At 37.7% G+C, this 23,190-nt stretch overlaps 1 protein-coding gene across 4 annotated transcripts in view; it reads left to right on the top strand.

Annotated features, from left to right (window-relative positions):
• INO80 (INO80 complex ATPase subunit) overlaps positions 1-23,190 on the top strand; it is a 144,205-nt gene that overhangs the window by 12,112 nt on the left and 108,903 nt on the right. For all 4 annotated transcript variants that reach the window (XR_015252593.1, XR_015252592.1, XM_086710399.1 and 1 more), the window contains exons 2-5: positions 17,733-17,918; positions 18,154-18,323; positions 18,417-18,484; positions 20,420-20,587. Coding sequence is in view for 2 of the 4 variants with exons in the window: in XM_086710399.1 (XP_086566525.1) it covers positions 17,776-17,918; positions 18,154-18,323; positions 18,417-18,484; positions 20,420-20,587 (549 nt within the window). In the remaining 2 variants the exon portion in view is untranslated. The remainder of the gene's footprint in view (positions 1-17,732; positions 17,919-18,153; positions 18,324-18,416; positions 18,485-20,419; positions 20,588-23,190) is intronic.

Here is a 23,190-nt window from a genome sequence, read left to right as displayed (position 1 = left end):
AGGGACAAACAGTAGGCATGAACTTCTGTCTTGGGCAAACCAGCTGGGAGGTATGGTCACCCAAATCATGAGGCTTCTTTTCTTTGTTTTTGTTATAGCAGTCTGGTGGTGAAGAGTTGGGAATTTGGTGTTAACCAATAATAGATCTGAGTTCTTATTCTAGCTTGGGCAAATTACTTGGCTTAACTAAAATGAGAGTAAGTTTTGGGGAGTGTGAGTGGCTCAGTTGATTGTCTACTTTGGCTCAGGTCATGATCTCTTGGTTTGTGGGTTTGAGCCCAGAGTTGGGCTCTGTGCTGACAGTGTGGAGGCTGCTTGGGATTCTCTCTCTTCCTCTCTCTCTGCCCCTCCCCCACTCACGCTTTGTCTCTGTGTCAAAAATGAACTTAAAAAGTAAAAAAATATTAAAATGAGAATAAGATTTGAATTACTGTGAGGATTAAATGGGCTAGTATTAGGAAAGCATCTGAGACAGAAAAGCCCCCCATGCTAGTGTGCTCTTACTCAGTGTAGGTCCCTCGTCCTCTCTTCCCATCATTCTGTAACTAGAGTTTTTGCTTTCAACTGAGGCTGGTTTTGAGAGTTTTTGTTTGTTTGTTTGTTTTATATAAATGTTTATTTATTTTTGAGACAGAGACAGAGCATGAACAGGGTTGGGTCAGAGAGAGAGGGAGACACAGAATCCGAAGCAGACTCCAGGCTCCGAGCTGTCAGCACAGAGCCGGACGCGGGGCTGGAACTCAAGGACCGTGAGATCATGACCTGAGCCGAAGTCCGACGCTCAACTGACTGAGCCACCCGGGCTCCCCAAGAGCTTTTATAATGGTTACGATTAACTGGAACATTTCACTGAAACATTTTAGTGAATGCAGAAATGTTTTTCAGTTGAGCCATTGAGCTTATTTTTTGTTGAATTGTATAATATGGTGGGCAGGAAATGACTACCCTACAAAACCGGATTACTCTTTCTCAAAGTGTTCATGAAAAACTTTTTTTTACCAATTATTTTTTTGCAGAATTGCTGAAAGATATTTTAATAGTTTTGATTTAGCAAAATAGTCACTTGGAACCTTTATTTCAGCTTAATGGATTGATACAAATTTTACTGGATAGGTAAAAACTGATTTAAATGAGAATTTCATTCAGTTTCTTATCAATATTTATCCTGTGCAGACTTATGTTTTCTCTTTTGGTATTTGAATTATTCCCCCCCCCCCCCCCGTATTTCTTGATATTTTGCTAATTTTGTCAATTTTACTTGTTTATGGCTTTTAAAAAAGGAAACCAAAGAGGAGCAGTTTTCATGGACTTTGTGCATTAGTACAGGCATCCACACATTTTAACTCTAAAAACTCAGTAATAAAATGGCAAGTAACCTAAATTAAAAAAAAATTTTTTTAATGCTTATTTATTTTTGAGAGAGAGACAAAGCACAGGCAGGGGAGGGGCAGAGAGAGTGGAAGACACAGAATCAGAAGCAGGCTTCAGGCTCTGAGCTGTCAGCACAGAGCCTGCTGCGAGGTTCGAACACACAAGCCTTGAGATCATGACCTGAGCTGAAGTCAGACGCTCAACCAGCTGAGTCACCACACCCCAACAAGTAACCCAATTTAAGCGTGGAGCCTGTTTAAGATTCTCTGTCTCTTCCTCTGCCCCTCTCCCACACTCTCTCTAAAATTAAAAAAAAAAAAAAAAATCTTTGTCACCTTGGAGTAGGTAAAAATTTCTTAGAAAACAAAAAGCACTAACCATAAAAGAAAATATTGATAAAGTGACTTCATGAAAATTAAAAACTTCTAAAATTGTTAATCATTCCTTGGTTTTATTGTTTATCAGTTTACAAGAATATTTTTTAAAAAATCAGTCTGTAGAAGGCATTGCAAATACTGTAATATGTAATCAGGCTTAAGGGCCCCATTTGCAACTCCATGCCAAATAAATATACAAATTCCCTTTCACACAAATGTCATAACCTTAATCAGGATTCTCATGGAAGTCTGAGAAGTTCCAAGCCCATCCAGAATTACTCCAAAAGATCCTAGTACATGTTCTCTTTTGCAGTCAGTTAGGATCCAATTTCTAGCCGCGTCCCTTAAAAGTATTTTTTTGTGCTCCTCCAGTCCCAGTCTAAGGTAGATACTAAAAGCTCCCATAACATATGCTGTGCTTAACTAGTATCCCTTACTGATAAAATAAAAAGAATGTCTTTCCTAACTCTCTAGTATTTTACGGGAAGCAACAATTTAATATATTCTAAAAGGAGCAAACTAAGTAATCCCCATTTCTCTTAGTTGGTTATGTCTCATTGTGACTATTCTTAACCCTAGATCTTTCTACATTATCTTCTCATTTGGTAAGTAAGGAATCATATGCAATACCAGAAGCAGCTGGAAGTCTTAGTACCAGAATAGTTCCCTCTGGTTTACAGTGTGGATGCCTGTACTAATGCACAGAGTCTATGAAAATACGTATTTGGTATATCACTCCCTCAGCTGATACATGATTTGGAAATCTTTTCTCCCATTTGTGGGTTTTCAGTTTCTTAATAGTTTTGTTTATAGCACTAAAGTTAATTTTGATGAAATCCAGTTTATCTTTTTTTCCTTTTGTTGCTTTTGCTATTGTAGGATATCTAAGAAACCATTACCTCATTCAGGGTTATGAAGATTTATCCCTATGTTTTCCTTCTGTGATCTCTCCCGGGTTAATTTTTGTGTGTAAAGAGATACAAATTCATTTTTTTGCATGTGACTTTTTAATCATAGCACCATTTGTTGAAAAGGCTGTTGTTTTCCCATTGAATTATCCTGACAGCCTTGTTTGTAATCAGTTAACTCTTAATGTAAGGGTTTATTTCTGGACTCTCAATTCTGTTGCATTGATCTGTATGTCTAGCCTTATGTCATACCACAAATCTTAACTATTGCAGCTACGTAGTAAGTTTTGAAATTGGGAACATGAGCCCTCCAGCTTTGTTCTTTATTGTCAAAATTGTTTTGACTATCTTAGATCCCTTGTATTTCCATATGAATTTTAGGATCAGCTTATCTATTTCTGCAAAAGAGCCAGCTTGGATTTTGATAGGTGTTATATTTAATCTAGATACATTACCATCTTCAAAATACCAAATCATTTGATCCAAGAACCATGGGATATCTTTTCATTTATATAGTTCTTTAATTTTTTTCAATAATATCTTGTTTTCAGTACATATATAAGTCTTGTAGTTCTTTGGTTGAATTTATTCCAAAGTATTTTGGCTTTTTTGTTTTGCTTTTTTTTGTTTGTTTTAGTATTTTTAAAGATTTTATTTTTAAGTAATCTCTACAATCAACATTGGGCTCAAACTCACAACCTTGAGATCAAGAGTCGGGTGCTTTACTGTCCAAGCCAACCAGGCACTCCTGTATTTTGTTCTTTTTGATGCTATTGTAAATAGAATTATTTTCTTTATTTTATTTTATAATTGTTGAATGCTAGTATATAGAAATATTATTGATTTTTGTATATTGATCTTGTACCCTATACGATTACTGAGCTTGTTATAATAATATTTTAGTGCATTTCTTAGGATTATCTATTTAGATAAGATCAGGTCATCTATAAATTTTTTTAATGTTTATTTTATTTTTGAAAGAGAGAGAGAGACAGAACATGAGTAGGGTAGGGGTAGAGAGAGAGGGAGACACAGAATCTGAAGCAGGCTCCAGGCTGAGCTGTCAGCAGAGTCCGATGTGGGGCCCGAACCCACAAACTGTGAGATCATGATCTTTGCTGAAGTGGGAAGCCCAAGTGACTGAGTCACCCAGGTGCCCCCAGGTCATCTATAAATAATAGTTCTGCTTCTTTCCAGTCTGGATGCTATTTGTTTTGTTTTGTTTTCCTAATTGCTCTGGGTAGAACTTCTAACTAGAATTTTATTTATTTAATTTGATTTTTACTTTATTAAAAATATTTTTTTAATGTTTTATTTATTTTTGAGAGGCAGATACAGAGCCCAAATGGGGAAGGGGCAGAGAGAGGTAGACACCGAATCTGAAGCAGGCTGCAGGCTCCGAGCTGTCAGCACAGAGCCTGATAAGGGGCTTGAACCCACGAACCGTAAGATCATGACCTGAGCTGAAGTCGGATGCTTAACTGACTGAGCCACCCAGGCACCCCTAATTTTATTTTTAAGTACAGTTTTGAATATGAGTTGTGAGAGTAGGCAATCTTGTCTTATTCCTGATTTTAAGGGAGATAGCATTCTTTCACATTAGAATGATATGTGAGCGTTTTGTAAGTGCCTTTTATCAGATTGAGAGAGTTCCTTCTATCTCTAATTTATTGAGTGTTTTTATTTTGAAATGGCATTGGCTTCCGTCAAGTCATTTTTGTGTTAATTGAAATGCTTAGGTGGCTTTTTTTTTTTTTTTTTTTTTTTTAGTTTTTTTTTTTAACGTTTATTTATTTTGGGGACAGAGAGAGACAGAGCATGAATGGGGGAGGGGCAGAGAGAGAGGGAGACACAGAATCAGAAGCAGGCTCCAGGCTCTGAGCCATCAGCCCAGAGCCCGACGCGGGGCTCGAACTCACAGTCTGTGAGATCGTGACCTGAGCTGAAGTCGGACGCTCAACCGACTGAGCCACCCAGGTGCCCCGCTTAGGTGGCTTTTATACTTTGTTCTATTAATGTGGTATATACTGCATTGGTTGATGTGTAATTGTTACACAAACCTTGCATTTGTAGGATAAATTCTACTTGTTAATTATGTGTAATCCTTTTTATATGTTGCTAGAATCATTTGTCAATATTTTATTGAAGATTTTTGTTTCTATAAGGGATATTAGTCTGTAGTTTTCTTATGTCTTTGGGTGGCTTTGGAATCAGGGTAATGCTGGCCACATAGAGTGACATGGCAATTGTCCTTTACTCTTCAGTGATCGGGAAGAGTTTGTGAAGCATTGATACTAATTGATACTAATAAACAAACATATAAATGTTTGATACAATTCACCATTGGAGCCATTTGACCTGGTTGTTTTTTGTTTTTTTTTTTTGTTTTTTGTTTTTGGTGGGAAGTTGGAAGTATTAAATTTTATATGATTGTCAAATTACTCATTTTCTGTTCTTTTGGTTGGAAATACATAGAAGGATCTTCCATATCTTAAAATTTTTTTTTGTTTTAAATATTTATTTATTTTTGAGAGAGAGATAAAGTAGGAGCGGGGGAGGGGCAGAGAGTGAGGGAAACACAGAATCCAAAGCAGGCTCCAGGCTCTGAGCTGTCCGCACAGAGCCCCACAAGTGGCTTGACCCCTCCAACCACAAGATCCTGACCTGAGCCAAAGTCAGACGCTTAACCGACTGAGCCACCCAGGTGCCTCAGAATCTTCCATATCTTAATCTGCTGTTCCCTCATCAAAGATATAGATATTTAAAATTTTTTTTCAACGTTTATTTATTTTTGGGACAGAGAGAGACAGAGCATGAACGGGGGAGGGGCAGAGAGAGAGGGAGACACAGAATCAGAAACAGGCTCCAGGCTCTGAGCCATCAGCCCAGAGCCTGACGCGGGGCTCGAACTCACGGACCGCGAGATCATGACCTGGCTGAAGTCGGACGCCTAACCGACTGCGCCACCCAGGCGCCCCAAAGATATAGATATTTATAACTAATGACTAATACAGTCAGGAGTGACACATTCCTTTTTTTTTTTTTTTTTTTTTTTTAAGTTTCTTTATTTTGAGTTGGGGGGATGGGCAGGGAGAGAGGGAAAGAGAGAATCCCAAGCAGGCTGCATGCTATAAGTGCAGAGTCTGACACATGGCTTGAACTCAGTAGCAGTGAGATCATGACCTGAGCTGAAATCAAGAGTCAGATGCTTAACTGATTGAGCCACCCATGCACCCCCACCTTTTTTTTGGTTTTGTTTTGTTTTTTTTTATAAAGGAGCCACAATACCGTATAAATATCGAACTCCTCCTTTCCTAAAGGTCTTTAGTTTCTTAAAATGTGTCCTCAAAACATTCCTGGGGAGAGCTTAGGCCAGGACAAGTCTCCCCACATTTGGAATAGGGAGCCTGAAACCCACCAAAGTGCATTAGCTGAAAGTCACGACTGTCGGAAGGCAGAGCCCAGAAGTGAGTCTGTATGTCCCACTTGTCACAGGTCAACTAGCTAAGCCAGTGATTGGTTCCTAGCAATTTGGATTTCCTGGTCCAGTAAAATTTCCAAATAATTTTAGGGACTGGCAGATATGCTGGCCCTTTTTTTTTTTTCTTTTTTTCTAAGTAAGGACATTTAACAAAACAAAAAACACTAATATCACCATTATGGCTTACGATAAAGACATTTTAACTTCCAAATTTTTAGGAAAACTATCCACCTCAGAATAAAGGACTCTCCTTCCCAAGAATTTATAGTTGGAGACAAATTTATTGTGACACTTAACGTGATCTAACACTCAACAAATAATCATTTTTTTCCTAAACTCCAATGGCACATTATCTGTATATCTTTTAAGTGACTTCCCAAGTGTATTTTTTTATTGTTATTTGAGTCTTTTCTATTAAACTGAATTCTGAAGGAAACAATTTTTTCTACACTGCACTTTAGAGTTCAGCAATTGAATGCCTGAGTGAATGAAATGTTACTCTTAATGTTCATATGAAAATTATATCTCACTTCTTTTTGGTCTTATTTCCATTTATGAAAATAATACGAAATTCATTTACTTGGCCTGGTCCTGCTATTTGTGCCATTGTCCTACAAATTATCAGTATAACCTGTGGATCTGATGTAGTAGATCACTTTCAGTCACAACTAGTTTGGGCTATAGAGTGTCTGAGTTATAGGGGAGCTGAGGTGGGAAATTCAGTTATTTTGTTCCCTTAATGTTTGGCCTTTTGTATAAGCTACAGCCTGTAACCTACAGGCTGTCTTTAGTCCTGCAAATGCTTCATAGCTATAGATCTGTTCCAAGAGCTATAACTTTATTTGGCCTTTTCTGTATTAGTTTTGGTAAATTTAGGAATTACTTCTTAAAGGCAGATATAATTGAACTCTTTATTTAGATATTTGACTGAATCATTGATGCCCTATCTAGTGTTCTCTGAGCTATTTTGATTGGTATTTTGCTAAAAAAGTCAAATAAGTTTGGAATGCCTTTTAGAGAGAGATTATGAGCACATTAGCATATTGAAGACTAAAAAATCTTAGGCCTAACTTTAATGCTTTAATATTTTCAGTATTAATGGACATTTAATATATTTTTTAAAGACTTTATTTAAAACTTTTTATTATATTATTTTTTTTAAGTTCGTTTTATTTGGGAGAGATAGAGTGTGAGTGGGGGAGGGACAAAGAGAGAGGGAGAATCCCAGGCAGGCTCCCTGCTGTCAGTGTAGAGCCCATGCAGGGTTCAAATCCATGAACAGAGAGATCATGACCTGAACTGAAGTCGGACACTCAACTGACAGCCACCCAGACACTGCTAAAGATTTTATTTTTAAGTGATCTCTGTACCCACCATGCAGTTCAAACTTCCAACCCTGAGATCAAGAATCGTGCACTGTACTGACTGAGCCAGCCAGGTGCTCCAATATCTTGATCCTAGTATTCAGAGAAGCAAACTTTGGGAAGTGCTTCTCCAAATGATTGGTATGAAACCAATTTTGGGCATGGTCTATAAAGAGGAAATCAGAGGTGAAAATAGATTTAAGCATGCAAAGTTTAAATGGGTAGGTCTTAAGACAAATAATTGTTAATGGCCATCATTGCAGTTTGTAGTACTTTATGAAGTGGTCATTATATATCACGTTCTTACCATTGCTGTTAGACAAAAAGGTAAAAAGCCAACTCTTCTCTCTTTAAAAATTGAAAGAAAAAAAAATTTTTTTTTTTAATTTTTTTTTTTTCAACGTTTATTTATTTTTGGGACAGAGAGAGACAGAGCATGAACGGGGGAGGGGCAGAGAGAGAGGGAGACACAGAATCGGAAACAGGCTCCAGGCTCTGAGCCATCAGCCCAGAGCCCGACGCGGGGCTCGAACTCACGGACCGCGAGATCGTGACCTGGCTGAAGTCAGATGCTTAACCGACTGCGCCACCCAGGCGCCCCAGAAAGAAAAAATTTTTAAACCAAACTAAAAGCTGTTTAAGCTATCATTTGAACAGTGCTTCTTAGCTCATCTCCATCTAGAGATAGGGTGACTTTCTCTCCAAGTAGTTATCTTTGTCAGGCTTATCATTTGGGAGAAGATAAAAATCCTGTCCTCTGGTTAGCATTGGCATTTGGTGCAGGTATCCTTCAGATTCTTGTCTAGCAGTAACACCTTGCTCTCCTCTTACCTCTTACCTCTTATCTAAAGCTTGTCTGAGATTATTTTTATGTGGAATTGCCTAAAAGATTTTTAGTACATGCATTCTCCTGTTCAGCAAGTGTGGATAATGAAGGTTTGAACCCATTCTGCTTAACTTTCTGTTATTTGACTACTTTCGTATCTTTTCATTTGTTTTATTCAAGCTTTCATCCCCCAAGTCATGTGTCCAGGATGGAGTAGAGGCCTCATATGGTCATGGACTGTAGATGATCTTTATGTAGAATGTAGCAGAAACAGAGTTTTGGGGGCTCCTGGGTGGCTCAGTTGGCTAAGCATCCAGTTCTCGATTTCGTCTCCAGTCATGATCTAACAGTTCGTGAGTTTGAGCCCTGTGTCAGGCTTCATGCTCTCAGCACGGAGCATGCTTGAGATTCTCTCTCCCTCTCTCTCTCCCCCTTCCCGCTCACACATGCTTTCCTGCTCAATAAATAAATAACAACAACAAAAAGAACTAGAGTTTTGTAGCTTTGACCTTTGATTTTTAATTTGCATGAAAAAGCAAATTAATGTGGTCATTTGTAAATACTAGAACCAAAATAGATTAATGAGATAGGGACTATTTGCTCAAATAGTTTATAGTTTAGGAAGAGAAATAAGGCATGCATGTATACAGTAAGTAGACTGTATTATCATGTAAGTGCCAGGCTTTCAACCATTTAGAACTTCAGAGAAGAGAGAATAGTCTTACTTGGGAATAATCTATGAGTGTTTCCTGCAATGAGATATTTCATTTTGTCTTTGAAGGATTTTGGTTCAACTTGGTAAGACTTTTCCTACAGAAACATAATTTGTAGGACAAATGCAAGGCAGCTTCCATAAAGACATTGCAGTAACTAGACAGTGCAAAGCAGTCATTCTGGGATCACACATGGGTACACAGGTGAGGAAATATGATGTATGTGAGTATGATTTAGGAGTAGACACTTTACCATGGATATCAAACTGTAGTCAGGGCTTCTGAAGTATGATCAGAGTCCAGTTGGAGGATAACCAGGTTTTAAGAGCCAGAGTTCAGGGTATGAAGCAGGCCAATCAATGGTGAATTGGCTCTAACAGCATATATTAATAGTCCTTTCAGTCTTTGAAATGGCAGTATGTGGTCAGATAAATTTTAAAGAACACCTGAAGATTGGGATGGGTCTGACAGGAAGTTAAGAGACATCTTCAGGGTATTCTTAACTTGTCTGGAGTGTAAGAAGGTAGTAAAAGATTAAATTGGAAAGGTAAGTTGGAGCCAGATGATAAAGGTCTTTGAATTTCAGGCAGAGGAATTTAGACTTTATTGAATTTTGGAAAGCTGTTGAGGGATAACAACATAATCAGAGCAATGTTTTGGGAATACTGATCTGGCAGTTGCTGTGAGGGTGGATTAGAGCGAGAAGAACCTGGAGGTGGGATGCCAAATTAGGAAGCAGTAATCTAGGTGTGAGATGATAAGAACCTAAATGAAAACAAGGACAGATTCCAGACATCATCCCTAGAGAAGAATTAAGTAGACATGGAGATTGTAAACAGAGAAGTCGAGAGTGATGTAAAAATGATTAACAGATTTTGAGTTTGAATAGCTCACTGTTGTATAAATAGGAAAGACAGATGAACTAGCTGGTATAGGGGCAGATGAGAAGTTTTGAGTTTGAAGGGTTCAGTGGTATATCAAGGATAGAATCCAACAAGCATCTAGAAATATGGATTGTGTACTTTGTAAGATGGAAGCCAGAAAGTCAGCCATATACAGCGGTATTAATCCAAATTTGGAAGTAGGTGAGATTTTCTAAAGGATAAGGATAGATGACAGAACTGTAGTAGACTCCACATATAGAATAAAGTTTCCATTAAGGAGGTAAGGAAGGATTAGTCCAAGAAGTTGTCAGAGACCTGAAGAGTATCCAGAAGTAAGTGTTAGCCAACAATATTGACTTTTGTTTATCCATTTTGATAAATAGTGCTTTATCAGAGAGAGTGGGTCTTTCATCCTTTTCAGACCCAACTCTCCCTTTTTATGAAAATGCTTTATAGTATTCTCTTTTCTATCCTGAAATGAAATCTTCAGATAATATTTTGTATAAAAGTATATATAAATTTATATGTAAATATAAATTAAAAAAATTTTAACATTTATTTATTTTTGAGAGACAGAGCATGAGCAGGGGAGGGGCAGAGAGAGGGAGACACAGAATCCGAAGCAGGCTCCAGACTCTGAGCTGTCAGCACGGAGCCCAATATGGGGCTCAAACTCATGAACCATGAGATCATGACCTGAGCCGAAGTTGGACACTTAACCGACTGAGCCACCCAGGCGCACCTATGTGTATATAAATTTAAAAGGCAGTATAATGCTCCAATTATACTACATTGGAAAAAATAAAGTAACTTACAATAATATGTGTATTGTATGTATTTTAACATGTGACTGCATGGGCATGACCCACAGTGGATGACATAATGAAGTAGTCCTGTCTGTGCATCAGTATGTAGAGTCACCTTGACTGAAGAGTTAACAAATGTAGACTGATAGTCTTTTTTTGTGGCTTTTATTTGTGACTCAAATACTACAAGGAAAAAGTACAGAAAAGAATGAACTACAGTGGAATAGAAAAGATTGGAGAGATTTGCTCCTCAAGCCCTTCCAAGAAAGAGAGAATGAATTTATAATTTTGAGGAAGAGAGAAACTGCAATAGTCTTTGTAGAGAATGAGAAACAATTGATAAGAGGTGGGTTAAACGGTTGTTGAGAAATGTCTTGTGCTCTGTTGAAGTTGGATAACAGCTGGTGGGTCAGGTTAGCATGGCCCTGTTGTTTCTTTGTGGAGAATAAGAGACAAATGTAGGAGATGAAAGTATAGGTTATTAGAGAAGCAGCTGCTTTTTTTTACCCCCAGATTTTAGTTTTAAGTAATTGCTGTACCCAGTGTGGGGCTTGAACTTAACAACCCTGACATCAAGAGTTGCAGGCTCTACTGACTGAGCAAGCCAGGTGCCTCAGAGAAGCCCCTTTTAACAGATGGCCAAGGCATTTGGGTTGAATAGAGAGGCCACCAGTCTTAAAGGCGATTAAAAAATAATGGAGGATGGTGTTGATGGATGATTGGCACCACTCTGTGAATGCACTTGATGCCACTGAACACTTAAAAATGATTAAAGTGGTAAATTTTAGGTTATGTATATATTTATTTTTTATTTTTTATTTTTTCAACGTTTATTTATTTTTGGGACAGAGAGACAGAGCATGAACGGGGGAGGGGCAGAGAGAGAGGAGACACAGAATCGGAAATAGGCTCCAGGCTCTGAGCCATCAGCCCAGAGCCTGACGCGGGGCTCGAACTCACGGACCGCGAGATCGTGACCTGGCTGAAGTCGGACGCTTAACCGACTGCACCACCCAGGCGCCCCATAGGTTATGTATATTTTACCACAATAAAAGGAATCTAATTGAACACTTTAAAAATATTCCCTTACTTTCCAGGTATCATGATAAGACTACTACTTGTGGAGATATGTCAGAAATTTCATACTTGTAGCAACTTCTCTTTTTTAGACTTGTGGAAATAAGAGAGTGCATCATGCTTGATATTTCTGCCATGAATGGTGATATTTTACAAAGTCATTCTGGGAGAATCAGACTACAGGATTGATGCATACTGGGAGTCACATGGGGCCACATATTATTGAGCATTGTAATAGAAGTAACTTTGGTCTTTCTTGGACAAATTGGTTTTGATTTCATGTTCGTGTACAGCTTAGTTACTGAGGAATTATATTTGAAAATAGTTCTTTTTGAATCACCCAGTATTACTTTGTAGTCATACTTGCAAACCTCCTTAATTAGGACCATTTTCATTATCAGCCAAAATAAATACATAAGGTCAGTTATTTTTTTTAAAGATTTTATTTTTAAGTTATCTCTGTACCCAATGTGGGGCTCCAACTCACAATTCCGAGATCAAGAGTCACATGCTTCAACGACTGAGCTAGCCAGACACAATGAGATCACTTATTTTTTAGTAAAACCTTAGGAAGAGGCCAATTAGCAATTTTATATGCTTTAATTTATAGGTATGTACATCAAGATGAATTACATATATTCTCTTGGAGAATTTTGCTGTATTTTTGAAAGCGTTTCCTTGAAACGCTGAAAATCTTTTGCAGTGGGTGCATGTTAGTTCCCACAATGAAAAGTAGAACCTATTAAAGCCTTATAAAAAAGAACTTTTAACATTCTTTTCTCTTTGTGTTAACAAAGACTGCTATTTTACATATGAAATTTACCTCATTTAAATGTATAGTTCATTGATTTTAAACAAACTTACAGAATTGTATAACCAACAATACAGCATGTGTTTAGCACATTCCCTCTTTCCCTAAAAAAGAAGTCTCATATCCATTTGCAATCAGTCTCCTTTTGCATACACAGCCAACCACTAATGTACTTCCAGACTCCATAGATTTCCTTTGGTGGTTATTTCATGTAAGTGGAATTCTATAATATGTGGTCTTTTCTGTCTGGCCTTTTTTTTTTTTTTTTTTTTTAACTCCGCATAATGTTTTTGAGGTCCATTCATGTTGTTGTATGTATCAATTGTTCATTCCTTTTTATTGCTGATAATACTCCATTGTGTGGATATGTATTTTGTTTATTCACTGGTTGATAAACATTTGGATTGTTTTGCTTTTTGACTATTAGGAATAATGCCACTGAACATTCACATTAAAAGCTGTGGGTAGACACGTGGTTTTATTTTTCTTGAGTAAATAACTAGGAGTAGAAGTGCTAGGTCATATGGGTAGCTCTATGTTTAAAATTTTAAGAAAGTGCCCAACTGTTTTCTATAGTGGTTATAGTATTTTACTTTAAAAAAAAAAATGTTTATTTTGAGGGAGAGAGAGCGCAAGTGGTGAAGGGGCAGAGAGAAAGAGAGACAGAGAATCCCAAGCAGGCTCCGCAGTGTCAGCACAGAGTCCGATGCAGGGCTCGAACCCACGAACTGTGAGATCATGACCAGAACCGAAATCAAGGGGCAGATGCTCAACTGACTGAGCCACCCAAGCAGCCTCCCAAACAGTTGTTATAATCTATCTTTTTTATTATAGCCATTCTGGTGAGTATAGTGTGGTTCACTGCCATTTTGATTTGCATTTTTTTGATGTTGAGCATCTTTATGTGCTATTAGCCATTTGTGTATCTTTCTTCGTGAAATGTGTATTCAAAGTCTTTTGCCCATTTTTTAGTTGTCTTCTTACTGAGTTGTTGTAGGAGTTCTTTATATATTGTGGCTACAAGTCCGCCCCCCCCATTGAAACCTAGTAACACTTCCTGATGTAATTCACCTGAATACAAAGTTTAGATTAAATAGGTTATATAGTGAAGATTTTTGCTATCAGAACAGTTCAGAATCTTAGCTTTATGAGCTTCAAGCCTTGCCACCCTTGTTATAAATTCTGCCAGTGAGATTCTGTTTTGAGTGAACACACAGTAGTTTCAACCTAGCATCCAAAATGGTTTTCTTCCAACATGGAAACACTATAAACAAATTAATTTGTTGCCTGCCTATTTCAACTAAAAATTATGACCTTTTTTTTTTTTTATTTAAAAGAAAAATTTTTTTTACATTATTTATTTTTGAGAGACAGAGACAGAGCACAAGTTGGGGGAGGGATAGAGATAGAAGGAGACACAGAATCTGAAGCAGGCTGCAGGCTCTGACCTGTCATCACAGAGCCCGATGTGGGGCTCGAACTCACGAACCATGAAATCATGACCTGAGCCGAAGTCGGACACTTAACCGACGGAGCCACCCAGGCGCCCTATTGACCATTTCTTCTTTAATAATTCTAAGTCTAAATTTTAAAAACAATATTGAATTGAACTTTAGGTAAGGCTATTCTATTAACCTGTTATTCTGTGTTAGTGTCTTTGTAATGAAATCAGCTAAAAAATGGTGGTTATTGACAGCTTATATTGGCCATTTATTGACCTTGAACTAAGGACTAATCTGTTTAGCTTAACATAAATCCTAGTTGTTAATGCTTTTACAAAACCCTGCACCTCAGTGAGCAAGAATGGTTTCTAGAAAGATATTTCAAATAATGCAAGTAAAATTTTAAAGTCACCTGTAATCCTTGTGCATTTTGTTTAAATTGTCTTGCTTTTTCAAAACGTGTTTATTTATTTTTATACTCTGAAGAATTGGTGCTTTGAAAATATTTGGTTCTTGGGATTGTGTTCTTTTTAACACCAAAGTATAAACCTGAGCAAACTGAGTGGTAGATCCTGTCTGGAGAGACAGTTTGCTGAGATTAAAAAAAGACCGGTTTAGGAACCAGGAAACCTGGCTCTGCAAAAGAGCTCAGTGATTGTGAACAAATTATTTAATCTTTATGGTTTTAGTTTCCTCATCTGTAAAATGACCCAGTTGGACTACATAATCTCTATGATCCCTTCCAACTCTGAATATTTGAACATACACTGTTTGAAAATACTCTGGCGTTTTTAAAAAATTTTAATTTAATTTACTTAGGGCACCAGCAGGGGAGGGGCTGAGAGAGAGAGAGAGAGAGAGAGAGGAGAGAGAATCCCAAAGAGGCTCCATGGTGTCAGTGCAGAGCCCGACATGGGGCTTGATCTCCTGAAAGCAAGATCGCGACCTGAGCCGTGATCAAGAGTTGCACACTTAACTGAGTGAGCCACCCAGGTGCCCCAATACGCTGGTATTTCTTATAAAGCCTTTTCACATATACTTACTGTTTTATTCTTAAAAGATTCCCTGAAGTAGAGAAGGCAGATCTTTAGAGGATACATAAAAAAGTTAGATATCATCTTAAAATTATTATTACTTCTTTTGGATTTCCACAGCAATTTATTGTTCGTTAGTTTTACAGCCTTTTCATGAATATTCATGTAATTATTTTTTATATTGAAGTATAGTTGATATACAATGTTATATTAGCGTCAGGTATGCAACATAGTGATTTGACAGTTCTACATGTTACTTAGTGCTCACTCTGTTGGCTGTAGTCACTATCTGTTACTGTTACTAAGATATTATTGACTGTATTCTCTATGTTATACTTTGCATTTCCATGACTTTATAACTAGATATTTGTATACAAGTCCTTTATCAGATACACAACTTGCAGATATTTTCTTCTCCTGTGGCTTGTTTTTATCTTTTTGCTAATACTGCTTGAATTCCAAAAGTTTTAAATTTTCGTGGCCTAATTATCAGCATTTTTTTTTTAATGGATTGTGCTTTTGATGTCATATCCAAAGACTTTTTTTTTAAATTTTTTTTTCAACGTTTATTTATTTTTTGGGGGACAGAGAGAGACAGAGCATGAATGGGGGAGGGGCAGAGAGAGAGGGAGACACAGAATCGGAAACAGGCTCCAGGCTCTGAGCCATCAGCCCAGAGCCCGACGCAGGGCTCGAACTCACGGACTGCGAGATCGTGACCTGGCTGAAGTTGGACGCTCAACCGACTGCGCCACCCAGGCGCCCCATATCCAAAGACTTTTTGATTAACCAAGATCATGAAGATTTTCTCCTGGTGTTTTTTGGTAGAAAATTTATAGTTTGGGGTTTACTAGGTCTCTGATCCATTTGAGTTAATTTTTATGCATAGTGTAAGGTAAAGGTTTAAATTAATCTTTTTGTAAGTGGATATCCAGTTGAAAAGACTGTCTGTTCTTCCATTCAACCACCTTATCACCTTCACTGAAAATTGATTGTAAATGTATAGGTTTATTTCTGGATTTTCAGGTTTGTTCTGTTGGTCTGTGTGATATCTTTATGCCATTATCACACTGACCTGATTATTGTGGCTTTTTAATATGTTTTTTTTTAATTTGTTTTTAATCTTTATTTTTGAGAGAGTGAGAGAGAGAGACAGAGTGTGAGCAGGGGAGGAACAGAGAGAGAGGGAGACACAGAATCCGAAGCAGGCTCCAGGCTCCGAGCTGTCAGCACAGAGCTCGACGCAGGGCTCGAACCCACGAACTGTGAGATTATGACCTGAACCGAAGTCACACTTAACCAACTGAACCACCCAGGCACCCTTAATATGTTTTAAAGTCAAGAAGCATAAGTTGTTCAACCCAGTTCTTTTTCAAAATTACTCTGGTTATTTTGGTTTCTTTGCATTTCTATATAAATTTAAGAATTAGCTTGTCAGGTTCTGAAAAAGAAAAGTGTGATTTTGTTGGAGATTATGTTCAATCTATAGATTAGCTGGGGGAATTTTTTAACATTTCTTCAAGAAGAAAGATTATATTAGGAAACTTCTAAGAACTTTAATAAAAAGAGAAGACAACTGCAAGATGTTATGGTTTCCTTTAACACCGTAAGGTAGCAAAAAAAAAAAAATGCACAGGCTTTACCTTTGTTTTTCACTCTTATACTCTCTTCCATTTTTCTAAATCATTTCTAACACTTTCAAGAATGTTTATAAGTGTGTAAAATACTCTGCTAATGTATCTGTTCCCTTGTAAATGGAATACCTCACACATGTACAAGTGTAAATAAAAAACGAAAAAGGGGGGGCGCCTGGGTGGCGCAGTCGGTTAAGCGTCCGACTTCAGCCAGGTCACGATCTCGCGGTTCCTGAGTTCGAGCCCCGCGTCGGGCTCTGGGCTGATGGCTCAGAGCCTGGAGCCTGCTTCCGATTCTATGTCTCCCTCTCTCTCTGCCCCTCCCCTGTTCATGCTCTGTCTCTCTCTGTCCCAAAAATAAATAAAAAACGTTGAAAAAAAAAAAACGAAAAAGGGAACAGCTGTTTTGAAGGTGATGCTGAGAACAGGTGTCCTCTCTGAGGTGTACAGAGAGAGCTTGTGGAGTAGATTTTAGATAATTGTGAATGATTGTTAATTGTAGGACAGAAGTGAAGTAGGTGTAAATTTTAAGGTACTGTTTGAAAGAAGTATATGAATTTTTGTTGTGACACATGACAATATTTCTATACTTTGATGTTCTTATTCTTTAAAAAAATTTTTTTCAATGTTTATTTATTTTTGGGAGACAGAGAGAGTGCAAGCAGGGGAGGGGCAGACAGAGAGGGAGACATGGCTCCAGGCTCCAAGCTGTCAGCACAGAGCCCGACGCGGGGCTTGAACCCATGAAGCTCAGGATCATGACCTGGGTCGAAGTTGGACGTTTAACCAACTGATATGCCGAAGTGCCCCTTGATGTTCTCATTCTTTTCATTTCTGCCTTTGTATTAGGAAACAGTGCGTACTGAGAAACTTTATTAAGATCTTTCTATAGACTACTATTTTCTTGTCATGTGTTGTAGAAGGTCTGGTTTCTCTTCACATTGATGGCATGTAAGGAAAATAAAAGGAGAATAAACAGTATTCTTATTTTATTGCTTCTGTAGCCGTGAAGTCGGAGACCCTTGTGCATGAAGACAGATTTGTTCTATGGCCTCGGAGTTGGGTGCCGGGGACGATGGCGGCTGCACTGAGCTGGCAAAGCCCCTCTATCTTCAGTACCTGGAGAGGGCCCTCCGGTTGGACCATTTCTTGCGACAGACATCAGCCATCTTCAACAGGAATATTTCTAGGTATGCCATTACATGTTCCCAATGTTTGACCACATTTCTGATTCCCATTATCTCTTTAGTTTTAGCATTTATGTATTTTATGGTTTTTGGTATGTGTGATATTTTTTTCTTCCTTCTTTCAAATAGAACACAATTAACTTATTTAAAGGATCCATTTCTTCTGTCTACTAACCATAAATGAAAATATTCTGCTGGGTCAGCTGTGATTGTAGATTTATCATTCTTTAATTTATAGTGATGAAAGTGAAGATGGACTGGATGACAGTAATCCTTTATTGCCCCAGTCTGGGGATCCCTTAATACAAGTTAAGGAAGAACCTCCAAATTCATTGCTTGGTGAAACTTCTGGAGCAGGCAATTCTGGAATGTTAAACACATACTCACTGAATGGAGTTCTGCAGTCAGGTCAGTGTGGTATGAGGTCCCTCTTTGGACTATCCGTTCTCTTGGGGCAGTCGTCCTTTCATTTTTTGTTGTTCTTTATGTTTCTTCACACAGAATCAAAATCTGACAAAGGGAATTTATATAACTTCTCTAAGTTGAAGAAAAGCAGAAAGTGGCTAAAGGTAAGAGATAAGGCAAATATTTATGATTCAAATAACCTACTAAAATTACAAATAGAAAGGAAAGTTCTTGATTCATTCTGGCACATTGGCAGAGATTTTTCTAGAGAAGAGTCTTCTATTCTGGGTGTAGTTTTTTGAAGAGATCATGGAGAAAAATGTAGAGGCCTCAATGAAGTTCACTTTAGCAATCATTTCTGAGCATAGAGTACTGTGAAGAGCAAGGAGTAAAAAAAACATGAGATCTTTGCTCTCACTGGCTCACAGTGTCATCAGGGTTATTAATGTCCTTTTCATTAGTTACTGAGTAGTTCAACAAATGGTGATTGAATACATCGTATCTGTCTGATACTGTTGTAGACAGACAGCATTCCTGCCCTGTAGAGCTTACATTCAGATGGGGGGAGGTAGTGAGTAATGTCTGTAAACAAAGAAATAGAAATGGCTTTTTTAAAGAGGTAACATTTCAGGTGATTTCTGAATTATCAGGACTATGTGAATGTTTTACATAAGACCATTTTTTAAAATTGTTTGAGAGAGAGTGCGGGAGTGGGGAGAGAGAATCCCAAACAAGCTACACATGGTCAGTGCAGAGCCTGACCTGGGGCTCGAACTCATGAACTGTGAGATCATGACCTGCGCTGAAATCAAGAGTCAGATACTTAACCCACTGAACCACCCAGGCACCCCTCAGATAAGAGCATTTCAGTCAGAAGGAACACAATTGCAAACTTCCTGACACAGGATGCAACACAGTATGTTTGGGGGAGAATGAAGGCTAGTATGGCTGGAGCACAATGAGAGGGGATGATAGAAGATGAGGTTCAAGAACCTGATTGTGTAGGGTCTTGTATAACAAACATGTTAAGGAATTTGTATTTTAGTCTGGTAAATTTCTGTGAGTGTTCATAGGCAAGGAAATGGTATAATCTTGTTGATATTCTTACAAGATAACAGTCATTGGCCCAACTGAGTTAGCATTTCTTCTATTGAAACCAATATTTTCTCTATTGCTTAATTTTCCTGTGAATAGCTCAAAGTAATTTAAAGGTACTCTTTTATTGTTATCACTAAGTCCTTTAAAAGGTTCTAATTTGCTTCATATCAGCGTGGCTCTCGGGAATGCAGAAATCTTTGTTTAGCTTATCACATTTGTAAAAATCGAAATATAATTGATATGCCATAAAATCTACCCATTTAAAGTATATAATTTAGTAATTTTTAGTGTATTCATAAAGTTTTGTGTGGCCCTTACCACTAATTCCAGAATATTTTCATCATTCCAAAAAGAAACTGCACTTATTAGCAGTCACTTCCCATTTTCTACTTCCCCCACCCCTGGCAGCCACTAATCTGTTTTCTTTCCCTATGGATTTGCCTATTCTGGACATTTCATATAAGTGAAGTCCATATCATACACAGTCCTTTGTACTTAGCTTATTTCACTTAGCATAGTTTTCAAGGTTCACTCATGTTGTGGCACAGATCAGAACTACTTTCCTTTTCATGGCTGAATAACATTTCATTATCTGGATAATATCAAAATCAATTAATATTTTTTGGGTTGTTTCTCCTTAATTAGCCATCACAGCTTGCTTTCTATATTCCTTTATACCCAATAGATTGTTTCTTTGTTTTTAGTTTTTTTGCCTTGGTATTTGAGAGCTAAAATATCTTATGTTAAGTGTAAGTACTTAGTGATATCAAGCTTTGTTGCTGTTTACAGCATTTCCATGTGTTACTGCTCTCGAATTCATGCATACTAGGTTCAGTTGGTACCTTTTTCTTTTCCACTTAGATTGGTAAAGGATAATGTAAGGGAAACTGGAATGACTGTCTTCCAGCTATTTCTGTCCTTGTGTTGGGGAAAAATGCGTGGATTATAAACGGAATTACTTCGTAGCGAGAGATTCCATTTCCATTTCCTCCCATTTGCAGAGCATTCTGCTAAGTGATGAGTCCAGTGAGGCAGATTCTCAGAGTGAAGACAATGAAGAAGAAGAAGAAGAGGAAGAACTCAACCTCAGCAGAGAAGAACTTCATAACATGTTGCGGCTGCACAAATATAAGAAACTTCACCAGAATAAGTATAGTAAAGACAAGGAGGTAAAGGTTTCAGGAGAAATCTCAGACCTTCATGTCGGGTATTTAGCTTCTGGTTAACATTCATTGAAGATATGTCAGTATCCTTTTTTTTTTTTTAATGTTTATTTATTTTTGAGAGAGAACAAGCAGGGGAAGCATAGAGAGAAGGATCCCAAGTAGGCTCCATGCTGACCATAGAGAGCTCAATATGGGGCTCAAACTCACAAACTGAGATTGTGACCTGAGCTGACCTTTAACCAACTGAGCTACCCCAGGCGCCCCATACATCATTTTACTTTTATCTATCTATCTATCTATCTATCTATCTATTTATTTATTTTTGTGTTTATTTATTTTTGAGGGAGAGGGAGGCAGACTGCAAGTGGGAGAGGGGCAGAGAGAGAGAGGGAGACACAGAATTGGAAGCAGGCTCCAGTCTCTGAGCTGTCAGCACAGAGCCCGATGCGGGGCCTGAACCCACAAAATGTGAGATCATGACCTGAGCCAAAATCGGCCACCAGGTACCCCTTACTTTTATGTTTAGATCTTGATGGTGGTGGTTGTAATAAAAGCTTTATTGAAATGTATTTCATATACTAAAAATATTTACCCTTTTAAAGTGTATAATTCAGTGGTTTTTAGTATATTGATAGAGATGTGTAACTGTTGTCACTATATAATTCCAGAATGTTTTCTCCAGAAAGAAACCCCAATCCCCTTAGCTGTTTCCTCTCATTTTCTCCATTCCCCTCAGCCCCAGGCAGCTACTTGTCACTATAAATGTGCCTGTTCTAGACATTTCATGCATATGGAACGATATGTGATCCTTTGTGTCTAGCTTCTTGCTTAGCATGTTTTCAGAGTTCATTCAGTAGCATGTACCTGTACTTTATTCCTTTTTATGGCCAAATAAGATTCCATAGTATGAACGTACTGCATTTACTTATCCACGTATCAGTTAATGAATTAATTGGATTGTTTCTACTTTTTGGCTTTTATGAATGATAACTATGAAAAATGAGTTGTTTCCACTTTTGGCTGTTACAAATAATGCTGCCAAGAAGATTTGTATACACGTTTTTGGTGTGGACATATGTTTTCATTTCTCTTGGGTATATACCTAGAAGAGGAATTGCTGGGTCATATGATATGATAACTCTGTGCTTATTTACCCTTTTGAGGAACTGGCAAACTATTTCCAGAGTGGCTGCACCATTTTAAATTCTTGTGGTTCCTTTTATAATGCAGTTGCTCTTTGGAAGCGTTCCTATCTTTAAAAACTCCCTTTCTTTGCATGCTAACATTAGATTAATAATAGTTTTAAGTGGCAACTATTTGAGTGCTGTTACTTTTGATTTTTGTCAGAAGTGTGGCACTTTGTACATAATAAGCAATAGCATATTTGAGGCCCTGAAAGCATTCCAGCAATTATTTACCATCCAAAGTACGTTCAGAAAACTGAATAACATGCTCAAGGTTATAAACCTGCAGAAGTAATAAATAGTAAGATATCTGGCTTTTAGACTTCTTTCTTACTCTCTCTGTCCCTCCCCTGCTCTCTCGCTCTCTGTCTCTTAAAAAAAAAAATGAATAAACGTAGAGTTCCTTCATAAAGTACAGTGCTAGGCATTTGGTGCTTGAAATAGTTTGTCTTTTTTTTTTTTTTTTGGTATAGTTGACATACAGTATTATATTTCAGGTGTACAACATAGTGATTCATCATGTCTATATATTATGGCCACAAGTGTAGCTACCATCTGTTACTGGATAACGGTATTACAATATCATTGACTGATTCCCTGTGTTGGACCTATTATTTCTGTGATTTACTCATTCCATAACTGGAAGCCTATACTTCCACTCCCTTTTACCCATTTTGCCCAACCCCCATCACCCTCCCCTCTGACAACCATCAGTCTTTTCTCTTTACAAGTCTGATTCTGCTTTTTGTTTTTCAGATTGCAGTTATGAATGAAATCATGTGATATTTGTCTTTTTCAGTCTGACTTAATTCACTGAACATAATGCCCTCTAGGTCCATCTACATTGTCACAGATGGGAAGAGTTTATATATATATCCGCACATACACATACATGCACACATATACATATACATAGATACACACACATGTACATATACATATAAATATATATGCCACATTTTTATTTATTCACCTATCAGTGAACACTTAGGTTGCTTCTGTATCTTGTCTACTATAAATAATGCTGCAGTAAACATAGGAATGCATGTATCTTTTTGAATTAGTGTTTTTATTTTCTTTGGGTAAATACCCAGTAGTAGAATTATTGGATCGTATGATTCTTGTTTTTATTTTTTTTTGAGGAACCTCCATACTGTTTTCCATTGGATGACCAGTTTGCATTCCTACCAACAGTTCACAAAGATTCCTTTTTCTCCATGTTCTTGCCAATGCCTATGTCTTGTCTTTTTTAAATTTTTTTTTTATATTTTATTTATATTTGATAGAGCACAAGTTGGGGAGGGGCAGAGAGAGAGAGACACAGAATCTGAATCAGGCTCCAGGCTCCAAGCTGTCAGCACAGAGCCTGACGCGGGGCTCGAACTCACAAACCGCAAGATCATGACCTGAGCCGAAGTCGGA

This window comes from Puma concolor, chromosome B3 (genome assembly GCF_028749965.1).
Source record: "Puma concolor isolate L17-30 chromosome B3, mPumCon1.1.hap2, whole genome shotgun sequence".
NCBI lineage: Eukaryota > Metazoa > Chordata > Mammalia > Carnivora > Felidae > Puma > Puma concolor.
Note: the sequence above shows the minus strand (reverse complement) of the source record. Positions and strands in the feature narration are given on the sequence as shown.